This window comes from Centroberyx gerrardi, chromosome 15 (assembly GCF_048128805.1).
Source record: "Centroberyx gerrardi isolate f3 chromosome 15, fCenGer3.hap1.cur.20231027, whole genome shotgun sequence".
Classification (NCBI taxonomy): Eukaryota; Metazoa; Chordata; class Actinopteri; order Beryciformes; family Berycidae; genus Centroberyx; species Centroberyx gerrardi.
In genome coordinates this window covers 6,576,500-6,598,703 of record NC_136011.1, presented here as the reverse complement: position 1 = coordinate 6,598,703, position 22,204 = coordinate 6,576,500, and the positions used below count along the sequence as shown (strand labels likewise).

At 43.7% G+C, this 22,204-nt stretch overlaps 1 protein-coding gene across 2 annotated transcripts in view; it reads right to left on the bottom strand.

Moving 5' to 3' along the window:
- inpp5a (inositol polyphosphate-5-phosphatase A) overlaps nucleotides 1-22,204 on the bottom strand; it is a 132,944-nt gene that overhangs the window by 91,151 nt on the left and 19,589 nt on the right. For both annotated transcript variants that reach the window (XM_071924798.2, XM_071924799.2), the window contains exon 2: nucleotides 6,355-6,396. In XM_071924798.2, coding sequence (XP_071780899.1) covers nucleotides 6,355-6,396 — 42 coding nt within the window. The remainder of the gene's footprint in view (nucleotides 1-6,354; nucleotides 6,397-22,204) is intronic.

Genomic DNA, 22,204 nt, shown 5'->3' with positions numbered 1-22,204 from the left:
TCTAAGTTGTAGCCACGTAAAAGCCAGTTCAACAGCTTTTATTGTTTATGTTCCAGGATGCTGCAGCGGAGCCACGGCCTGGTTAGTTTTGACACACGGGAAAAAAAAATGTGACAGCTCTTTCCTTGGCAGCGTCTGCCTTTAGGTCTGCTATAGTCAACAGAGTGTGGAATGCACTGGGTCGTTTTTTTTTTTTTGGGGGGGGGGGTGATGATGGGGCAACATCCCCAGCAACAGGCAAGAAAATGACACGCAGGGTCAAGTCTATTGCAATGTTTCCTGACAACGAGATGTTCCTATAATTAAAGCAACAGTGCTGAGGCGGCTTATTGGGTGCTACAGACCAAAACGTTTCCCTACAGTCTTTGGATTCTTGCCAAGCAGTCACTACATTGCAGTTAAACATCTTTTTGCTTTAAATCGTTACTGTAATTAACACAGACGACATGCAATAACATCACCGGCTGGTAGCGACAAGGCATCTTTTCTTTTTCCATATCCAGCGAGAGAGGGTTCAAGGCCGATTAGTAGGCTAACTGAGGGAGCGGGAGACACAGTGAGTGTATTGTGTGTGTGTGGAGGGGGGGGGGGGGGGGGGGGGGGGGGGGTCACGGTGAGCCAGAGCAGCGTGGCTGATTGTAGTTAGCTGTAGCCGTCACTGCTGTTCCCAGCCGCGCCGAGTTCAGAGTCTGATGCTTCTTTCCATGACGTCAGCGAGCAGCAGCGCAGCACCAGAGCTGGCATGAGGCTACAGGCCTGCCTGGTTCACACAGGGGCACACCTCTCTCTCTCACTCTCTCTCTCTCTCACACTCTCTCTCTCCTGCTCTCTCTCTTACAGTACACTCGCTTCCCTTCCTCTCTTTCTCACTGCACGGACATAAGCAGACTTGTTACCTTTCTCTAAAGCACGTAAGTCTGCTCGCAATGCAAACTGCGAATTCCTCAACACACGTAGCCAGGACATGCTCTCACACACGCTCACACACGCACACATACATACACACACACACACACAGCAAATCCAATAACTAAACAAAGCATACAGGCTTAGGTCACAAAGCAATCAACCTGTCTTGGCATGCCAGTGGCAGTAATAACTATAGAAGGAAGAACTGAGCAAAGCGGACAGAGACTTAAAGTATCTTGAACCTAACAGTACAGTCCCAGAGGTGGGAAGTTTCATTTTGCATAATAACGTCCTTTTTTATGTGATATTCAGATGGTTTAGTTGCTGGTAATTGCCACACAAAATATCAGCTAAATTTAGTCTCTGCTAAGGCATAATAAATAGGAGTCATGAGGCCAGGCTCAACATGCCTCACATTTTAATTAGATAATTATAGTTGATTAAAGGTGATGCGACCAAGACTTAATGGAATATGTTTTAGCCTGGCAATTACCAGGGAACCAAATCATGCATTCTACTTTGGCTTCTTGGCTATTAGGCCGGGATCACACTTAATCCGCTGAAAGTTCAGTCAGTTCAGTCAGTTCAAATGAGGAAATCCATTACTACTGCATCATTTGACTGCAGATGCATTGCGTTCAGTTTCCTCTCATCTGAATCATCTGAATATCACATAAAAAAAGCGAGACATGTGAGAGGTTCTGAAAAACACAACTTGAGACTTGAGACTGTGAATTTTTGTGTCCTTGTGACAATATTTGGATATTTGACTGTGCCAGTGCTTGAGGCAAAAAAGTATGTCAAGCAGTGTGTGTGTGTGTGTGTGTGTGTGTGTGTGTGTGTTCAAGGTGAGTCGGGAATACTTTGTGTCACACAACCCCTGCACCAGTGCTTCCTGGGAATAGTAAATAGAATGTGGGTGACACTCAATAGTGTGTGAGGTGTAATGTATTTACCTGTGGTCTGAATAAACATCCCTTTTTCCAGCTACTCCCCAACCACTGTGCCATTTATATTTGCTGAAGCAAAAACTAGCCACTGTAACTATTGCCCACAGGAAAACATTTCACCAAGAAACTACTGTAATTCTGCAAGCACAAATAATAATTGTGCACGAGGATATGGAAAAACTCTGCCCAAAGCTGTAAACACCTTAAATAAACGCACATTATGAACACAGAATGGGGAAAAACAGAGAAAAAATCAATATGCAGCATCCTAGAATTTAATCCCTCTGTCAATATAAAAAAGGTGCGTGCCTCGCTCTGAATCCATGCATCAGTTCTGACCAAACATACATCGTATCCTTGCTTCCTTGGCACCGTGCGACGCATCTATGTCCACATGCATGGGTTTGGGTTTCCTTATGCCAACTCAAGCTGCGAGGTACAGGATCAACAAGTCACCTTAAGTCCATTCATTTCACATAGAGCTGAGCGACCGGGGTAAACTGGGCCGATGTGTGGACGGTCAAAAAGTTTGTGGGCCGAGAAAAGTTGGCCGCGGCTGAACTTTTCGCGGTCGTATTTGCGTGTTCCCTCGTTTCTCTACAGATGTGATTTTATTTCATGTTCTGCCTGGCACATGCTAAATGGGCAAAAAGTTGATTACAGCTTCCCAGTTCGCCACAACTTTTATTTGAAAGGCTACAGCAACAAAAGTCCCAAAAACAATGTTGCAAGAACAGCTGCATCCATAGTTGTGGTCGATTATAAGCAGAATTTTACTGTTTTTTTACTGTTTATTTTTTATTAATGCTGCCCAAATAGCGCTTGCTAGCATTCTAACTCATCAAAACAATGTTGTTATGAAATGCAATACCAAAGCAGCAAAAAATACATGATTTGACTTTGAAGCTGCATGAGACCACTACATAGATGCAACTGGAGCCTCTTGCACTGCCCACAATCGGTCAGAATAGAGCCAAGCTGCTTGCAGTGTGTGCAAGCAGTTAATGTGTCTGCGAATGCATGCTGTAGGTTATTCTAGGATCAGAGGTTCAGCACTAGTACTGAGGTCTATACTATGAATCTACACCACAGGCCAAGGACAGATGGCTCTCAACACTGTCACTAGATCAAGAGCCATGTCCACTAATCCTGTCCTCTCCCATTCACTCACAGCTCAGGACTGCGGTGTAATGATTGGAGATATGCTGGGAGTCACATGCCGAGTTATTCCCGGGGTTCTTCGAAACAACAAAGCGGCGACTGGAAAACTGCCGCGAGACAAACCACATCCTGATGAGAAAATCACCCCAAGGCCTCGAGTGAAGCGGCGCAGTGTTTTGTCTGAGACGTACCTCAGTTCACCCCTCTGAATGATTTACTCTCTACACTTCCCCTCTCTCTCCTCAGCTCTTACTCCTAGCCCTTCACTCTTACATAATCGTAAAGGTCCTGACCTTTGCACTCCTGATTTTGGCTGCTTTTCATTTGTACCGATACGGAAAATGAAGCTTTTTCTACTGTTGCACTCATCACTGACTGCCACCTAAACACCTAATACATCAAATTTAAAAAGTAAATGTGCAGTGTTGGTGAAGCGGTGTAGTAGTAGCACGTGTGTGTGTGTGTGTGTGTGTGTGTGTGAGAGAAAGGGAGAGCGTGTATATGTGTTTGACCTGGACTAAGCCCAGGCCAAATCCTCTTACTGTTTGGCTGCTCCTGCTGTACAGCCGGGACACTGGCACTATATCATCAGCCACTGACAGTCATGGCTCTAACGCCCCTTGGCTGGCACTGCCACGCCACTATCACCGACACACAAATCAATACGGGGCCATTTAGCCCGACAGCAACGTTGAGTAACGCTGTAAGAATTGTGCAATTCCGTTCTGCCTTATTGATGTGTTTGGAGTCACGGTCCATTTCATTTTCTGTCTTTTCGTCGCTTTCTTCCTCGGTACCTCCCTGCCATGTAGTCTCTCTCTCTATGTGTCTTTCTCTCTCTCTCTGCCTGTGGGTTACGCTCTGTCTCTTCATTTATCTCTTCCTCCTTTTCTGTGATGTTGTCACGATTCCAGAGTTTAGACTTCATGCTTACCACACTTGACTTGGACAGCTTTGTAGCAACTTTCGCGCAAAGGGGTTTTGATGTCAGACGGGTGTCCGTCTCTGTCAGCCCTTCAAGCTAAATACTTTAGCTGGACTGGGATTCAGTTCAAGATGTGGTGGGCTGTGTGTTGAACTGAATGTTTTTCAGCTGTTTGACTGCTGCAGTCTACTGTCAAGAGCCAAACTGACGCTCTCTCTTTTCAAATCCTTCTTCTTCTTCTTCTTCTTTTAACTACTCCAATCTGCACCAATACGCCCTCTGGAGGTGACACTGAAATGCTATTTCATCTTGCACAACATATTCGTATTGAACATTTAGAAAATTCAATATTGAATTCAATCTTTCACGAAGGTATATAGACATTTCTGTTATCCTGACAGCGCTACCTGTCTCTGTCTTTATCTACTTCTCCCTTTCTCTCTCTCCCTCTGTCTCTCTTTCGTCTCTCTCTCTCTCTCTGTCTCTTACTCTCTCAGCGGCAGCAGTAAATGTGATAGCAGCCTCACTTCCCTTGCCCCAGTGGAAAGAGTTGTGGTTTGTCAGGGGTTCCTATGTAGATGAAAAGGTAAGATATGAAACATGACAGAGCTCAAGCTTTTGCCGTCTCAAAAACAATGCAATTAGAGGGGTGAAAGCGAGGTGAATAATATCCCAGTACTGCAGCTCAATCACATCTGCAAGATTGAAAAAAAAGCAACAATAAACAAACTTAAGTAGATTTGACAGATTGCCAAAAAAGATTGTTTGGTCTCAAAATCCCCCAAAAAATTTGTAATTTTTTAGCAGTTTGCTCTATCTGTCATATCATCTGCAACTGAAAGCAAGCTGACTCCACTCTCACTGCTTAACTCAGTTTCCGCCTAAACAACCAGTTGTGTGTTTTTTTTTTGTTTTCTTATTAAGGGGTTTCAAATTTAAACGTCAACCGCAAACTGCTGACTGGGCACCAATTCTGCAACACATAGTATTTAACTGTGAAGGAGGGATCAATGGAAAAAAACGGCCTTCTTATCTCATCATAAACACATAGGTTAGATGTGAAGTAGATTAACTTTCCTCTTTACTCAAAACACGCCGTAGCTTTAGGAAACACATGCTTTCAGTTGACTTCATCTATGGAACTTGAGGTGAGAAAAAAACACCACGTGAATTTGCCTCCAGGCTGTGTGGTCACAGTCCCATGACAGCACTAGAAGCTCTAGAAACACAGACAGGCCGGGCCTGATGGGTCAGTAGTGTTACATCACGGCCCAGCAGCTGTAGCACGTTAGGACTGCTGCATGATGTGGGAGAAAATATACTCTAGTTCCCATATGAAAGTGTAGATCTAAGTCTGCATTGCCTTCTGCTGATGATGATCAATGTCCTTATATTCTCTATTTCTGGATTTGAAAAAAGTGTACGCCAGATGCCTCTCATCCCTTCATTCACTCATGTGTGAATTATAAATATGTTTTTTTAAATTGCAGCCTGTGCAAAATACATATTGCATTCTGTTATATCTAATATCAACTAGTGCATTTACATGCACATCAATATTCTGTTTATATTCAGGATATTCAAATATTCTGTTTACGAGTTGCCCATGTAAGTATCATACCCAGTTTAGAATAACTGGGATAAGTTCATATCCCGAATATGAAAAACCTGATGTTCATCGCATTGAACTGCATACAAAAACCCCCCCCAAAAAACTCTGAAATCTTCATATACCTAATTTTGTCAGTTTTTAAATAGCATTTGCTTGTTTTCAGCAATTTAGATAGCAGAATTGTGTATCGCAATATCACAATATCATCGTGATATGATTCCACTGAAAGGTCATAAACGATAATATTGAATTATTGCCGCATCCCTAGGGATAAGGCTCATATTCGGAATTAATGTGCATGTAAATATTCATTATGAATTTCTCTAATGAATTCAACTCATGAAACAAAGAATGGTACTTTTTAAAACATAGTTAGCTTAAAGCTACTGCCAGTCGAATTTGAAACTTGTTGACTGTGGCGACCCCTTGAGTCCCTTGGTGGTAGTATTTTATGACAGCTGTCGCAAGTTGATGCTGCACACCTAGCTAGGTGCTGTGGGACTGGACAGAATCTGGACTTGTTTGTTTATTTGTTTGACTATAATATAATGTAATACTTCTATGTGAGTAAACGCATAGAAAGCAACACACAGAATAAACCAATTATTAGAGTGATATATTGAAGTTAATCTACATGTAGGTGCTTTAAGTCATTGGCTGACAAACTGATGACACTTTTACAGACTTTAGAAATATTGAATAATGAACTGAAGGTAGTGATTTATGTTTTTTTCCAAAGTAGATATATTGCTTGTTGGAACAGAACCCATATATTCTTCAGCCCTTATATCACATACCTGGTAAAACTCCCTCAGCCATGTTTTCTGGAGATTTTCAGGCTGCAAAGAGAAGAGAGACAATCTGTTAGTAATGTCAATAAATAACAGTATATTACTCCACATGCTGTAGATCTAATCCGGCTCAGAGTGTGTGTTATAACCTGATTTCGAGTGCTAGATGGAGAGGGGGGGTTGCATTACAGCTATTCAAACAGCGTCAGGTAAGCTGCCAATCAGAGGAAAGTATGTCAAAATGACTTTTGAACACTTGAGATTTGCTAAACCTGCCACGCTGTATTGTCGTATGTGACAAATCCCACCCATCTAGTGCTCAAAGTAGGTTAAAACCAATGCTAAGAGACAACTGTTTGACCCAAGTCTGATGTTTGGTACCTTAATTGACTCATTTTCTCAGACAAATCTTTTAAGATTGCACCTGATCAAACATAATCACACTTAGTGCGCGATTAAGATGGGGCGTAGGGGACATAAATGCATTTAAATCCTTCATTGCCTTCCTCCAAAAATCTTTCTCCTGGGCATCAACGAGCCTCTTTCTGTTCTCTCCCTCTCTCCCTTACCTCCCTTCCCTCTCTCTGTCTCTGTCATTCCCCCCCCCTCTCTCTCTCTCTCTCTCTTTTCCACTTTAAAAGGCTATTCCCAGACCTGGACTTCATTTCGTTTGTGCGGTGGAAGCAGAGACAGGGCCCTGGGCCGTCTACCATTTAAGGAGAGATCTCCCCATGTCGATAACTAAGTCTGATGAACTGCTGTGTGTGTGTGTGTGTGTGTGTGTGTGTAGTTGTGTGTACATTGGGGAGTTTGTCCTAGCAAGACTAGCCTATATCGAGAGTGCTGGAGATATCTGCAGCCTCTGCTGGTGTCTGTAACAAAGCCTACTACATTAGTGAAGTAGGTGCAGTGTCCTTGGATAGCATCAGCCCCACAAAGCCCACAAAATACCTCATCGCCATGACAACCCTGCTTAAAAAAAAAACCCTTCTACCTCTCAATGTAAACACATACGATAAATGAGGTGATGACAAATATGACACTTCACCACTGATGTCATTTGATCCACATTAAGTCTCGGAACTCACTACTCAAACAAACAACCACAGCGGCATTTACATTTAGCCTAATATTGTGTGGAAATTTAAGGATATCAAGATTAAATCCTTAGATAAAACGACTGACTTGAGGCAAAGCATGAACAAAAATATGCCTAAATAGACATTATTTGGATGCCAGTGTCCATGAGTGTCACTGGTTTCCAATTCAAACCTCTGGGAATGTCACATTATAGTCAAAAGATTGATTGATTGAAGTTATACTTAGACTTCACAGACTCAAAAAGTAGGACTTTTCCTGTTTGATTCTATTATAGTCATATCTGAATATAGTCACTTAATGAGGTGTTTTTTTTTTTTTTGTTTGTTTTTTAACTGGGGATTGGTTTTAATCAAAATCTTTGCAGAGTAGCCCTGATTGTAGCCAGTACTGTGAAAATCAATGAGGATAATGTACTTTTACATTAATTACATACACAGCATTCACTTTGAATATATGGGATCTGCAAGCTGGTAAATGTCCACCAATCACAGCAACATCAAACGTATCAAACAGGCAGATACCTGCAAAAAGTTGATACATATCAAGGAAACAATAAACATACACTACAGATTATTTAGATTTAGATTCCTGTCAGAATGTAAATAAATCCAGTGTTAAGCTGTACATAGTACACCTGCAATTTACACATGATCTATGTTGACGTTTCCAGGAAACCTTAATATCTCAACACCTCCAATCTGTGTGTGTATGTATGTATGTATGTGTGAGTGTGTGTGTGTATGTGTGTGAGAGAGAGAGAGAGAGAGAGAGAGAGGAAGAGAGTGAGTGTGTGTGTGAGAGTGAGTGAGTGAGCGTGTGTGTGTGTGTGAGTATGTGTGAGTGTGAGTGTGTGAGTGTGTGTGAGAGAGAGAGAGAGAGAGAGTGAGTGTGTGTGTGAGAGAGAGAGTGAGTGAGCGTGTGTGAGCATGTGTGTGAGTGTGAGTGTGAGTGAGAGAGAGAGAGAGAGAGAGAGAGAGAAAGAGTGAGTGCGTGTGTGAGAGAGTGAGTGTGGGAGCGTGTGTGTGTGTGTCTGACTGTGTGCACGCGTGCCGTGGTCCCAGCCTCAGCCTTAGCCCCAGCCAGATCAGACAGAGCATAGGTCTATATAAGGACATAAGCACTGGACCTTGTCATTAGTCACATGGACGGAGGGAGAGAAAAGAGGGCGAGAGACAGGGAAGACAAAGAGAGAGAAAGAGAAAGAGAGTGTGAGAGAGAGAGAGAGAGAGAGAGAGAGGAAGAGAGAGATTCAAACCAGAGAATTGCCACCTGATCATATCTGTTTATACTGTGAAGGTTTAACATAGTAACAAGTTTGAACAGGCAGGTCAGACTTATATGTGTGTGTGTTGTATGTGTGTGTTGTTCCTGTTTTATGTGCATGCTTTTTGCGTGGGTGTTTTAGTATGTTTACCATTCATGCTGTGTGTGTGTGTGTGTGTGTGTGTGTGTGTGTGTCAGTGGCTTGTGTGAAGGTCGTGATTGACAAACCCATAGGTGGTTTCTTTGGAATATGTGTGTATGTGTGAGTGTGTGTCTCAAGTTTAAACGAGGTCCCCACATCATCATCATCATCATCATCATCATCATCATCATCATCATCATCATCCTCCCTAATCCTCCGAACTGTGGGACCCCAGCTTTGGTACCATCCAGTACCGTGACCACCCAGGTATTTATAGCCGTTGTCCGCTCTTGGTTGCCCCATGGGACTAATATCAGCCAATTTCACTGGCATTTCAAAGGGTTCCAGTGTATCACAACCGTATCACACAGGCAGGCAGCTGTACTCTGCAGGGATAATGAATCTGAACCTGTCTATTAAACCTCAGCAACCTCACAAAAAGCGCACAAGTTGGCCCTTCAAGTCGGCGGCGCGTTCGCGAAACAACGCGGCAGACACCGCGCTTGACGGAGGGGTGAACAAAGTAATGAGGCAATAAAACCACACTGTTGACACTTTTATAAACAAGTCCTCAAGTAATCATCCAGGGAATGCTCGTCCTAGATCGGAGAGAGACGTGGAGGGGGAAAGTGGGAAGAAAAAAAAAAGAGCTAGAGCGTGGCGGTTTGCATTCGAAACTCACGTTCGGCCGCACGGAAAATGATCCGGAACTTTCTAGAGCGCTCTAATTAGGCTGACCCGACTCTGGAGATGGGCTGTGGTCCTGGGGAAAACAGATGCTGACCTTGCCAGGGTGGCCCAGAAGAGGACCGCTCCCCGAGGCCCGGGCCCTGGAGAGAAAGTGGGCTAATAGAAGGAGGGAAGGAGGGAAGGAAGGAAGGACCGGGGCTTCTCCTCGGCGAGCTGTATCTGCAGCCCCCGACACCTCGCCACCTCCCACAGCTTATCAAAAGTTAATTTGCAGTTAATTAGAGAGCGGGGCTACACTGGCAGAGAGGTAAAAATAAACCCGAGCCCTCCCCGCCCCGTCCTCCTCCTCCACCTCCCTCTTCCTCCGCTGGCACTTTCTCTCGCTTCGTTCTCTCCACCTCCTCTCTCTCTCTCTCTCTCATTTTCTCTATTCCTTTGCCCATGCCTCTCTGTTTCGCAGTTGATGGCCTACTTTTCAGACAGCGTGGGGAATTAAGAGACTCTGCTTGGGTTTTTTTAGCGGAAATCTACTTAAAACCCCCGTCATCAATGAGGTGGGGTCTTAAAGTGTCCGTGCAATACTTGATGAGCCTCTCAGCAAGGCTTCAATTAAGGACAAAGTAGCAGCATAATGGAAACTGTCCTTCATTAGGTTGTGAAACATGGATCCATGTCTCCAAAAATGTGACAAAAGAGTGAAGAATGGCTGTTTTAAAGTCAAGCTGAGCCATCTTTACATTTAGATCACTTATGCTGCATTCAGATTAGGGTGGTAAACAGTGGACAGCAAAGCAGCTTTCAATATGATATGATGAGCTGACAGTAGAATCTGATAACTTTGAACCTGTCAGCTCTTCCTTTAAGTAGGACAGCATAGCTAAACCTTCTTTTGAGCGAAGAGTTTTAGATCATCTTGTGACCATCCCAAGATATTTGCCGATTGCAAATGCCCTATCTTTGAATGTAGCAAATACCATGCAAACGACTGCAGCTGGGCAAGCTCACCAGAATGTGTCATCACATCGGGCAGAATCACGAATCCTGCAGAATCCTGAAACTGATTTTTCAAAAGGAATTGTTAATGGAGACCCTGTAGATTCAACTTATTTGCCTAAATGAAATTCTGGTGTCGGGTATGTATGTTTAATAGGCGGACGAAAACAGCAACATGAAGCTCTGCTGGTGGAAGAGGTCACGACCTGAGAGGTGGACCCAGATCAGAGGTCATGACCTGAAGTCCAGACGCCGTTCTTCCCCCTTGTGGCATTCCCCCGGCCCAGCCCGGCACTAGAGCGGACCGCGTAAACCGAGATTTGCGGGGAAATTACGTCAAGGCCCGTCCCGTTAAAGACCCCTGCGACGATCTGCTGGGAACACATGGCCGCCACATGAGTTTCCTCCTCCCTCCGCATACTCAAACTCCAGGTCATCCCCTCGCTGTTTTCCCTCTGCCTCCATTTCGACCTCTGTGTTTTTGTTTCTCGTCAGTCTCTGGGTTCGTCTCTCTCCCCACCTCCCCGCCGCCCTGTTGTTTTTGCTTCATCCTCCTCAACAAATGTGTTATTCTCTTGTTCCCGACACGCACACCCTGCTCTCGCATTCTCTCTCTACTGCAGGGACGGGATCAAGAGCGCCAAAAAAGCAGGAAAAACAGTAACTCTGCATGAGAAATGAGTTGTGTGGTCCCCCCCAAAAAAAAGAAATCCTGAGAAAAACTGAAAGTGGAAAAAAGGGAAGATTTAAGGATTTGTTTAGGCCCGCATGTCAGCGTGAGGTGAGAGAAATGCAATAAAAAAAAACTTCACCGGGGGTTATTTTTGCACTTTCCGCTATAAAAATCCAAAAGCCAGGCCATAATCTTTGCGTCAAATCCCTTCACATGACCACTCCCCCACCTTCTATCAGCCCCCCCACCACCACCGCTGCTCTCATCCACCTCTCTACATCCAGCCAGCCTCTGGATGTAGAGAGCTCCATAATTGAAGAGGAGAGAGTGGAGATGAGGAGCCTTAAAATTAGCAACGGTTGCTTGGTTACACCTGCCGCTATTACCAGACACACACAGGTCTATCACAGAAAGGGCTCAATTTAAGCTACGACTTTGAAACCAAGGTATGTGGTTCACACACACACACACACATACACACTAACCCACATGCAGACCTCACTCTAGCATATCAGAGGAGGGCTGTGACTGAAAATAGAACAGCCTTCAGCCCATGTGTTCAAGGTTCTTGTCAAACATCTTAACATGTAACATGGCCTTTGGTGGATACTTTAATCTGACACTGGTTTGAAATGGATTTTTGAAGGCGGATGGAGATACTGAAATTTTTGGGATGGAAGCTGCTGATAGCTGATATTTTGAAGAAGAAGAAATCCCTGCAGCACAGGTACAGTACGATATCTAAAAGGTCTTACGACTTCTTCAGTATGCGCTTTACGGGGAACCATAACATTAACATAAATCGTCTCTTCCAGTTTACATAGTCAAAGAGCGATGTCCCACTTTGAGTAGACAAACCATGAACTGGGCCTGATAAAAAAGAAATGGATCCTCCTTTCAAATCTCAACCACCTCATTTGCCATTCAAAATGAGAGAATAAATTGGCGATAGATTTTTTAGGCTCGGAATGCTTCTCCAAACAACCGCCGCTTATAAAAACGTCCCTTCAAAGAGATTCCCTTCACTCCTGTGATATTGTTCCAGGCCCGACCCAATTATAGTTACCTCTGAATAGCAGGATTTCATCTCCTCGTATCAAACACAAATCCCCCCTAATTAATAACAATGAAAGATAGATTGAAAACAAACCACTAAATCAATATTTTAAAATGTATAATTGTGGTGGGCATGTATAATAGGGCTTTCCTCTCAGACAGCCTCGTTTTCTCGCGCCCCAGTGGCTGAGAGCTGATATCTCTTGTGCATCGACAGCATATACGTGTGTGTGTGTGTGTGTGTGTGTGTGTGTGTTGACAGACCATTCGAATTAGGTTATTGGCTTTCAGGGGAGCGGCCCGGCAGACTAAAAATACCCTGCCTAGATGGAGGGCTTTGATTGAGGAGGGGGTTTGAGGAAGGAGAGCAGCTGGAGTATCAGCAGGGGAGTCGGCTGATTGGCCGGCCTGGCGTCCTTCAACAGGTCGCCGCCGATGTCGTCTTCCCTAACGACTCTCCTCCGTAGCGGCCGAGTGGAGACCGGGCGACTCGGAGGTGCGTCCCTTCAGTGTCTTATGTAACTCATCATCAGAGTGGCTCATTATAGAATTAATTAGAGCAGACCCACTCTGAGTGAGGACTGAATTAGGCCTAGGCTGGCTCCTAAGGGGTAGGTTATCAGTTTTCAAATATATCAGGCCTGTATTGGCCTTAAAAATCTAAATCTAATTGTCCGATACTATGGATATGATGTAGTTTGATGATATATTTATTATACAATTAATCAATACTCAGTGTTTCCCACAGAATTCGAATGTACTTGTGGTGGTAGGTGGGTTGGCAGGGGGGGGAGGGGGGGGGGTGCCTTTTTATTCTTGTATTCTCTTATATTGTCAATATATGGGCTAATATCAATAAAGGATCCCACTACCTGGATGGCTGAAAAATTATCTAATGTACTCCATTTTAAATAGTTCCATTTGTCAAACAAATAACTAACCTGTATATATCTAAAGTACTTTGTGTCAAAGATAACATAACTTAAAAATATAAACAGTGCTACACTGTTCTGTTTGTTGCTTGCTTTTGTCTACAAGGTGAAGAATAGAAATGAGACTCCTTTTACAGAGAAATCTGCTTTTCTGCCCTGCTGCATCTCTCTGTGCTGTCAGTCTCTCCTGTATCTTTACATCGTTACATTACAGCCTTTGACATTATTATCTACTCTGTTTTACTGCTCAGCAGCTCCTCTGGTCCAGACTGTCCTGCTCCTCCTCAGGACGAGTCCTGTTCCTTCTTTGAAAATATTTTTCAATATTAATCTGGATTGAGGGAGCAAACATTCAGAGTCAGAGTTAAAAAGTTAATATTAATGTTATCAGTCCACTCGGTGGATACTGACTAGCAGCTAGGCTATACAGCGTGCTAACCTGGGAAACTCAGCTGTATTCAGAGTAACGTTAACTGTTAGTTCTTCTTTTAGGGAATTCAGTCGGCCGTCTTGGCATGGAAAAAAAATATCCCTCACGCGTGCGCAGTGGGAGGCAAACAGACGGGTCCGGTGAGAGAGCGAGTGAGCGAGAGAGAGAGAGAGAGAGAAAGAGAGAGAGCGAGAGAGAGAGAGGTCGCGTGGAGCAATTAGGGGCTGAGCGAATCAATGCGCTACACGCAGTTTTACGATTATATAGTTTCATATAAAGTTTTCTGTGTGTGGGAAACCGTGGAGGGGTAACTTAGAGTGAGGGGAGATTGTCCACTAGTTAATCGATCGCGGATGGCGTCGTTCTCTCGGACGGATAAAAAAATAAAAATAAAAAATCCTAAAATGGGTCGCCAAATATACTTTGGCGGCCGTTAATATACCTGGGCGGCCCGCCCAAGTAAAGTCTATGTGTGGGAAACACTGATACTGTACTGGCTGACTATGGGAAGCCCTTAACTGAATTGATTCTAATGGGACATTTTGATCGGACTCCACAGAAGTATACAAGAATATGTTTTCATCATCATCATCATCATCATCATCATCATCATGGGTTTCAATAGAGAGTTTTAGTGTGTCAATGCTGTTTCAAAGGCTTTACTACCCTGCCATGAATACAATTCTTGGGAAATATTTTGGCATGAAAATGGTCAAATTTAAAGACACTGAACAGTGGCACAAAATGTCGGCTGTCGGCAGCTTCAATCCAAAAAATCATATCAACCTTCAAAAATGTTGGTCAAACCACAGTAGGGGGCACGAGAGGATGAGAGAGGTGGAGGATACCGAAGCTCTGAGAGAGGAAGGGTGAGGGCGGATACTGCTGTTTTACCTATGACAACAGTTACAGGCACTGGTGTAGCCTAGTTGTTCACATGAACTATTATCATTATGTGCACAGAAAACGGTGTATACTCAGCACAAACAGAATCGTAGCTACAGGGAAAAAGTCAGTAGTGAGACAGTGAACAAAGGGGAAAAAAAGGAAAACTACTATGCTCATACAAGTGTGAATCTAGTGTGAATCAACACTGCAATCAGCTGGGCTTTGAGCAGATTAAGTGTCATCAGAAAACAGGAAATTACAGCACTCAGAACAACCACAGCTGTGTGGTTTGAAAGCCTTTTTCCTCACTGCCGAGACTACAGCGCACGCACACACAGACACACACACAGACACACACACACAGACACACACCATTTAACAGCTCACAAACCTTCTACATGGACCAGATCAATATCTGTCACTGGATCTACTGTACAGTAGCAAGGCCTAGGGTTACTGCTGAACACTGAAGTGTACATCAGTAGGCCAGTGCAGACTACAGCCTCTCTGGGTTCTAGTTTTATGAGAGTTGGTCTTGTTCACAAGTACTGATTACTCTTGGGAAAAACATACACACACTCTCAAGTTCTATTTGACCAATTTACTCTAATTGCAGTACGTGCATGTGATCAAATCGATAATAAGTAATTCAATAGATAGGCCTACTGCAAGGGGTGTCAGATGCTGCTGGTAAATGGTTTTATCATGAATTATCTTTCTTAACGTTTTCAACATTTCTGTAGAAATTGAAATTTTGCAACTGACAACTAAGGAAGAGCCTAACTTAGGGACATTTATGAAATTCTCAAGTGAGTGCAATTATGAAATTCTCATTAATTGCACTCACTTCTGTAAAACTCACAAGCTTCCACATTTTGCCATCCCCATTAGGCGAAAGAGAAAGCGAGCCCAGTGACTGACAGAGATAGGCTACTATCTACAGAGTGTGAACTCTCCCACTCGCATCTCATTACCATTTATTACTCAACACAGACGCCTAGCTCCTTGCAACAATATGATGCAGGAAACTACTGTCCTCTAGCACCTAGAACCTTAAACCACTACAGTGAGGTGGAAAAAAACGCCCAAGAGAAAGACCTCGAAAGACGGCTGGCATGAACAGGTATTGCTCTATGATTTTAATTCACAAAGGCCATCATTTGAATTCAGTGGTTTTTAAGCTCAGGATATGAAAACCACACCGCTGTGCATGCTTGGCTTCAGTACAACACAGTGTAAAATATTTAGTGAGACGTCATAAACAGGAACCTTGACCACATGGCAATTTCCAGTGAAAGTCCTCATGAAAGAGGCGTGTAATTAAGAGTGTGAGAGTGTATATACTAAGGGTTAGACCAAAATATGGATTTGCCAATATACTGGGCCAAATATTGGCCTTTTATTAAATGTTAAATTCAATTAAATGTGATCTACTGTATGACAGAAGTTCCCCCTGACCACAGCTTAAAAACCTACAATAAAAATGTATTTTCTTTTCACATTTTATTTATTCATTTAAATGCTCAATATTGTTTTTTTGTAAATTAATTCTTAATTTGAAAGTAGTAATCTATCTCCAAGTGTCCCTGCCATTGAATAGGTGGGTGGGTCAAGCTGCTTTAAGGAGCTTCTAACCCTAAAAGAATTTCATACATTTTCAGTGGAGAGTTTTAGCATCACATGATGATCAAATGCTGTTTCAGAGGCTTTTCCACCCTGACAAGAATAAAATTCTAGGGGGGAAACATATCTGTAATTTTTGGTACGAAAATGTAAAAATGTAAAGATACTGAATACCTGCACAAATTATTGGCTATCGGCAGCTTCAATAAAAAAATATCAGTTGACCCCTAGTGTATACTTGATTGTCCATGTGTGCATGTGTGTGTGCGTGGGTGTATATATATATATATATATATATATATGTGTGTGTGTAGGGGCCAGGGACTCCACAAAAACCAAGGCATGTCTCCACAAGACGCCTAAAAACAATCAGCTCTCACTCTGACTGGGGGGTTGTCTCGCCCTTCAGGCTTGTCAAGAAGACATTCAACATCAGCAGAGCCTAGAATTCACGTTTTCCGTGGCTGAAATGCCAAACACACCCAGTCATAATCCTATAGATGCATACAGACCATCCTATAGATACATACAGGCACAGCTACAGTAACTCTAGCGATGATACCAGTCTCTCTTTCCTGCCTCCGTGTGTGTCCATATGCATGGAACATGTGCAGTGGAATTACAGGGAAACACACCACCGCTGAGAGGGGAAGGGAGTGTCTAGTGCTTTAGATTCCAACCCGAGCCCACCACTCCGTAATTACACACCGCAAAAGCGAGCGAAGATAAAGACTATCCATACTGCGAAGGCACACCGTGTCTTTCTTTGATCCGCACCCTGTTCCGTTCACTTCCAACCGCCCATAATGAGAGCACTGCGGGTTACTTACAGTATCTTTGCTGTTCAATAAGGCTACTCGAGCGCTTGTTCTGTTAGAGAATATGACCGTGATGAGATTGACTAATTGGTCCTATTATCCTCTCTCTGTGTAACACAACCGAGCCTGTTCAGTTACTCAGAGAGAGAACAACTGAGAAGAGTCGTTCAGTTCCGAAATGAGACATCCACTGTTTGTGGAAAAAAGTGACACAGACTCATGGAAAATGATTAAAAGCACAAAATTTCAAACTAATTATGGTACTTTTTAAAGGACAGTAAGTAACTGAAGTCCTTGGTAGACACAGGGCTCCTACACCATTTCCATTTCCAAATTTCACACTTTTTCCAGACCATTTCTTGACTGATTTGAAGATTTTGGTCAGTATGTATGCTGATAGTGGCCATGAAATATGACTGTCAACTAGGCCACAGCACTTAATTTCCCAGTGTGAATGAGTCCAACTTTGCTGGATAAATAAAGGTTAAATAAATTCACAACCCTTACAAGTGGCAGATACTTTCCTGAACAAGGGCTCAAATAATGTTCTTCATGACATCAGTAATTCAAAGACCTACTAAAAACGCTGCACAAACAGGCCTGGCTATTGTCACTGCAAGTTGAATGTTTTTTATCCATCTGAACAATAGCTTGGAAAGCATCTCCAGAGAAAACGCATGGAGGTCTTATGCATTACGCTTAAGTCAGAAAAGGTGCCAAGCTGTGGGTTTCCTACACAAATAAACATTAAGAGATCAACAGGGCAGTTGCTGAGAGAATTGCGAGGATCTCTCATTGTTTTGAGCAGAGAGTGCATTCCATCTGAGATTTAAAAGCCATGTCAGATGCAGCGCTGAAGGTTAATCCTCGTGTTTACTTTGCTCCCGCTGGGGCGATCCAACAGAAGGTGCAGAGTCGGTGGCCACGCTGCAGAATGATGCGACATTATCAAGGCGCCCATCAGCGTCCCTGACAAGAGAGTGAATCTGCACAATATGATTCACGATGACTAGAATCTGGCCAGTGTTTTCCTCAAACATCACGTCATCGCCGTTATCAGTCCCTTTTCCCAAGAACCTTTGGAACTTTCTCAGAACGTTACAAGACAAATGCGTCAACTTCTACTCTGACATTAGCACAAATGGATTTTAAGTGAGGAACGTAAACATGTCAAAACGGAGGCGCTATTTCAGCAGGTAATGGTGACTGGCGGAAGATCCGTTTTAGGCCGTGCAGATAAGGAACATGGGACAAGGAGCAGGAAATCCCCAACAGTCTCACAATCCGGAGAGCTGAGCTCCTGAGGGCAGGCAGACCACACATCCTCTGATAGAGAGAGCACTTCCTCCAGGACAAACACCGATGACTCTGTGTCACTGCTTCATACACTGTACTGTAGTGTGAAATGCAATGTCCTGGGACGCAAACACGTCTCTAATCACGTGCCCATTTTAGCTCCTATCAGGGGATGGAATGTACTTTTATATCAAGCATGAGAACCACTCGTTGGGGCTATTAGATTATTCTTTGTAGTCACAATGCCTCTAGTATTAGCGCAGATGTACAAACTGTGCAACACTGTAAAATGTGACGTCCTCATACATAAAGACAGTCTCTAATCGAATAAGACTCAACCTATATGGTCATTAGATTACACTTCACAGACACAATGCCTGCAGCATTAGGCTAGGAGTTTCAGGCACTAAAAATACAATTCTGAAGCTAAAATCTGCATTAAAAGACGGCCTTGTTCATGGGTCGCATCCATTTATGACATTCTATTCTTGGGGCCTGTTTGCTGGTCTCTCGCCTTTTGACCTATAACCGCAGGTCAGATAAATCACAGCCATGTGACTCCCCAGCTGTCCATGACCACCAGGTCCACCTCCTAAAGATTCATGAGGTGCTTTGACAAATTGCCCACGGACATGGACGTCAAAATTCATCATTCAAGACTCAAAGTGTAGACTCAAAGCTGCAAATTAATAACCCTATCTACAGAGTGGTACAGAAGCGCTAGCATTTCCTGAACAACTGGTGAGGTGTTGACTGCCCCGACCGCCCGAGGACGTCCTGAGGGACTCTGCCAAAGTGGCTCTGCTCACATGTTCAAAGTAGAACTCAATCTGCAAAAAGGACATACTTAGAAATGCATGCATAATTTAGGAATGGAAGAGAAAGAGAGAGAGAGAGAATTAGGTTGTCACAGATTCGACATGAAAAGCCTGCTCTACTTTCTCGAGCTTTGAAGTCACTTGGACGTCTTCCGCCTCCAGAGGCGTCTGCAGAGCCACGTTTGATGAGGAGAGGAAGCAGTTTTTTTAATTCTGTTTTTGTGTTAGTGTGTTTGAGTGGAGTTCTTGAGTGGAGGTCTAAAAGTGACTGATTCTGATACCGATTCTGAAGTTTGTGGATTGTTGCCAAGGACCACTGCATGTCTTGATTAAACAAAATCAAAAGGGATGTTTTTTTAATACATGGTGTTCATCGTGGGAGCTGTTGAGCTGGTGAGGCAAATGTCACAGTAACTGCATCAAATATGCCTGATAATTAAATAATGTCCTTTACTCTGGGTATAAGAATAACTCAGTTAGGCTGTTTACATGTGTTGTGTAGCAAATATTTTCCCATAATCTGCTGTAATATTGCGCTCATGGTATTTCTTTGGTTGAAAATATTTAGAACACAATACATCAATGGTATGTTGGGCAGGTGTAGTGCGGTTATTCAATATGAATACAATATGAATACTCTATGACCTCAATCAAAAAACATAATTCAAGTAGTAGTTCATGTTTTTAACAAAGTCTAATTGATGTCCATCCAAAAAGCACTTGCACCAGTGTTTTGGGTTGCAAGTTATTGGAAGTTGGAGGATGAATCATATAAGCTCCTTTTTTTAAAACTATTGCTGTAAAGTTGTTAACACAACCCACATTTTAATCCTGAGTCAGTATTTTCATGGCTGCATTAAGACCAGAATGAGTTGAGTAGATAAATCCACGGAAAGTGAGAATAAGCATTGGCTTAGCGGAGGGAAAAAAAAAGACAGAAACATCATGTAATCTCTCCCTGGGTGAAGAGTAACAAACGATTATCTGCAAATCCCTATCAAAGTGTCAGTACACAAGATAAGTGAAGTGATTTGGCGACGCCACGTACGCGCATTTTATTCCTGTTCCGGTAAACACGAGCTCTGTTCCCCGCCATATAACTACCAGGCAGCAAAGAGATGGAGGAGGGGGGGGCAAGAGGTGTCTCACACATTTTGATTTCCTTGGTAAATAAAGTCAGTTTGAACTATTATGTGACAGCAAGGAAGCAACAGGAAATGGTTAAGAGGAGGAGGAGGAGGAGGAGGAGGAGAGACGTTACAATGTCTGTAGTCAGAGTCACATTTCCCTCAGGTGGCGATGCAAACCCTTCTGCTTCCTGTAGAAGAATCGCACTATTTTAGTAATACTGTAACTGTACAACTGCCTCTCCACCTTCCCTCAGGTATGCTCTTATCTTTCCACTAAACGTCTTCAACCGCTCCCATTTTCCCTTCATCATTAAATCCTCTCTGCGTCGTCCGTCTCCCTGCTGTTTTTTTTCCCCTGCCTCTCTGAGTTGTCCTCTGTCCTTTGCCCCCTCGGCACCCTTTTTTTTTTATTTATTTTTTTTTGGTCTTTCCCTCTCGCTGTTGTCTGTTCTTATCTCGCGCCGCTCTCCTGCACACAGCATCCTGTTTGCACTGGGGCAGGACAAACATTGTCTCTGTGTGACGCCGAAGACATTTCACAGGCTATCACGTTTTGTGCATGGGCCTGATATCTCTATAATTGGGCTCTTCCTGCTGTGGGAGTGGGTGAGAGAGAGTCAGAGTGGAAAGAAGAAAAAAAAAAGCAGGGGTGAGTAACGGGAGGAGGGGCAGGGGGCAGAGAAGGGTCAGTTGCAGTTTCCACCAGGACCCCATTAAAAAACGTCCCAGAGAAGCCCCCCTACAACTCTTTCTGTCAGCGCGTTACTATGTGGAGCAGAAAGATCAACATGGGTACTCATGTCACACAAAAATAGGTTAAATCCATCATAGTTCATCAGGCAGGCCCAAAACAGGACAAACCAGACTCTCCCCCCGACCACCTCCAGCAGAAAACAAACCAGGCTATCTACAGTATGTCCAAAATATGCCCAAATCAAGACTAAATCTCCCAAGAAGCCCTCTCTTGTAACGGTTCCCCCGAGGCATTGACCTTCACAGCGTGCCAGAAAACTGGACTTCCAAAATAAACAGAGGAGAGGGTGCTGGGTTTCCACAACACAGCACCTACGCCCGGACCTGAACCAGGGCTAAGAGTGGATGATTCATGCCTCAGAAGCACCACAACAGCCTTTTACTGGTTAGGACCTGGGCCGGGCCAAGATACTGGATGCACCGCATCCTTGTCAGAGTTGGGTGACCACCTGATGAAGAAGTTGAACTGTATAAGTGGAGGTTCTTCTTCCCTCTGAGTTTGGTCTATGAAGAATGCGTTTAGGTATACCTTGGTCTTGGACACTAAGATTAAGCCTTAGTGGGCTAAAGTACCCTTGTCGGTCAGTTTCTCTATCGGCTGGGACTTGAGTGTCTGTGCCAATGTCTGATGGTCATTTCCCACGACCGGGCCCCGCCACTGAACTCTCCGAATCCCTCTCCTCATTCAACCTCACCCATTCTGTCCTCCTGCATAAAGTAGTCCCTCAGCTCGGCTCCTCCCTGGCTATTTTCAGACATTTCCTTCTGCTTCCCCACACATCAGAACGCTAACTGGTCGAGAAACTACGGAGGGAGTCCCCTAACAGGATGAGAGTTGAGATGGGCCAACTGTAGGAGTCACTTGAGCTACTGTTTGTTTGAGCCCAGCTCTGGTTAGGTGACTCTACATATGTGACACAAGAGCTTTCCTTTGAGTAACATCCCCCTTCTTTAATGGAAAACAATAAATGTGCACATATCTTTTTTGGCCATTACGGTTCACTATCTTTGTGACGCACTCGACTAATTTCACAATCCAGTTTCACAACTTGCTGATGAACTGACATCGCTGGACAGCAGAAGTTGAGAAAGTGGTGGAGCTAGCCTACATTTCAGAGGACATTTCAAGTGTGTCACACATCTGGCAGTTTGACGAGTTAACAACTTATTTCGGAGTTACGACTGCCGATGCCTAGTGGCCATGTAGGTCATTAGAAAGATAGAACGGGGGGAAAAGGAGGTAGAGGAGG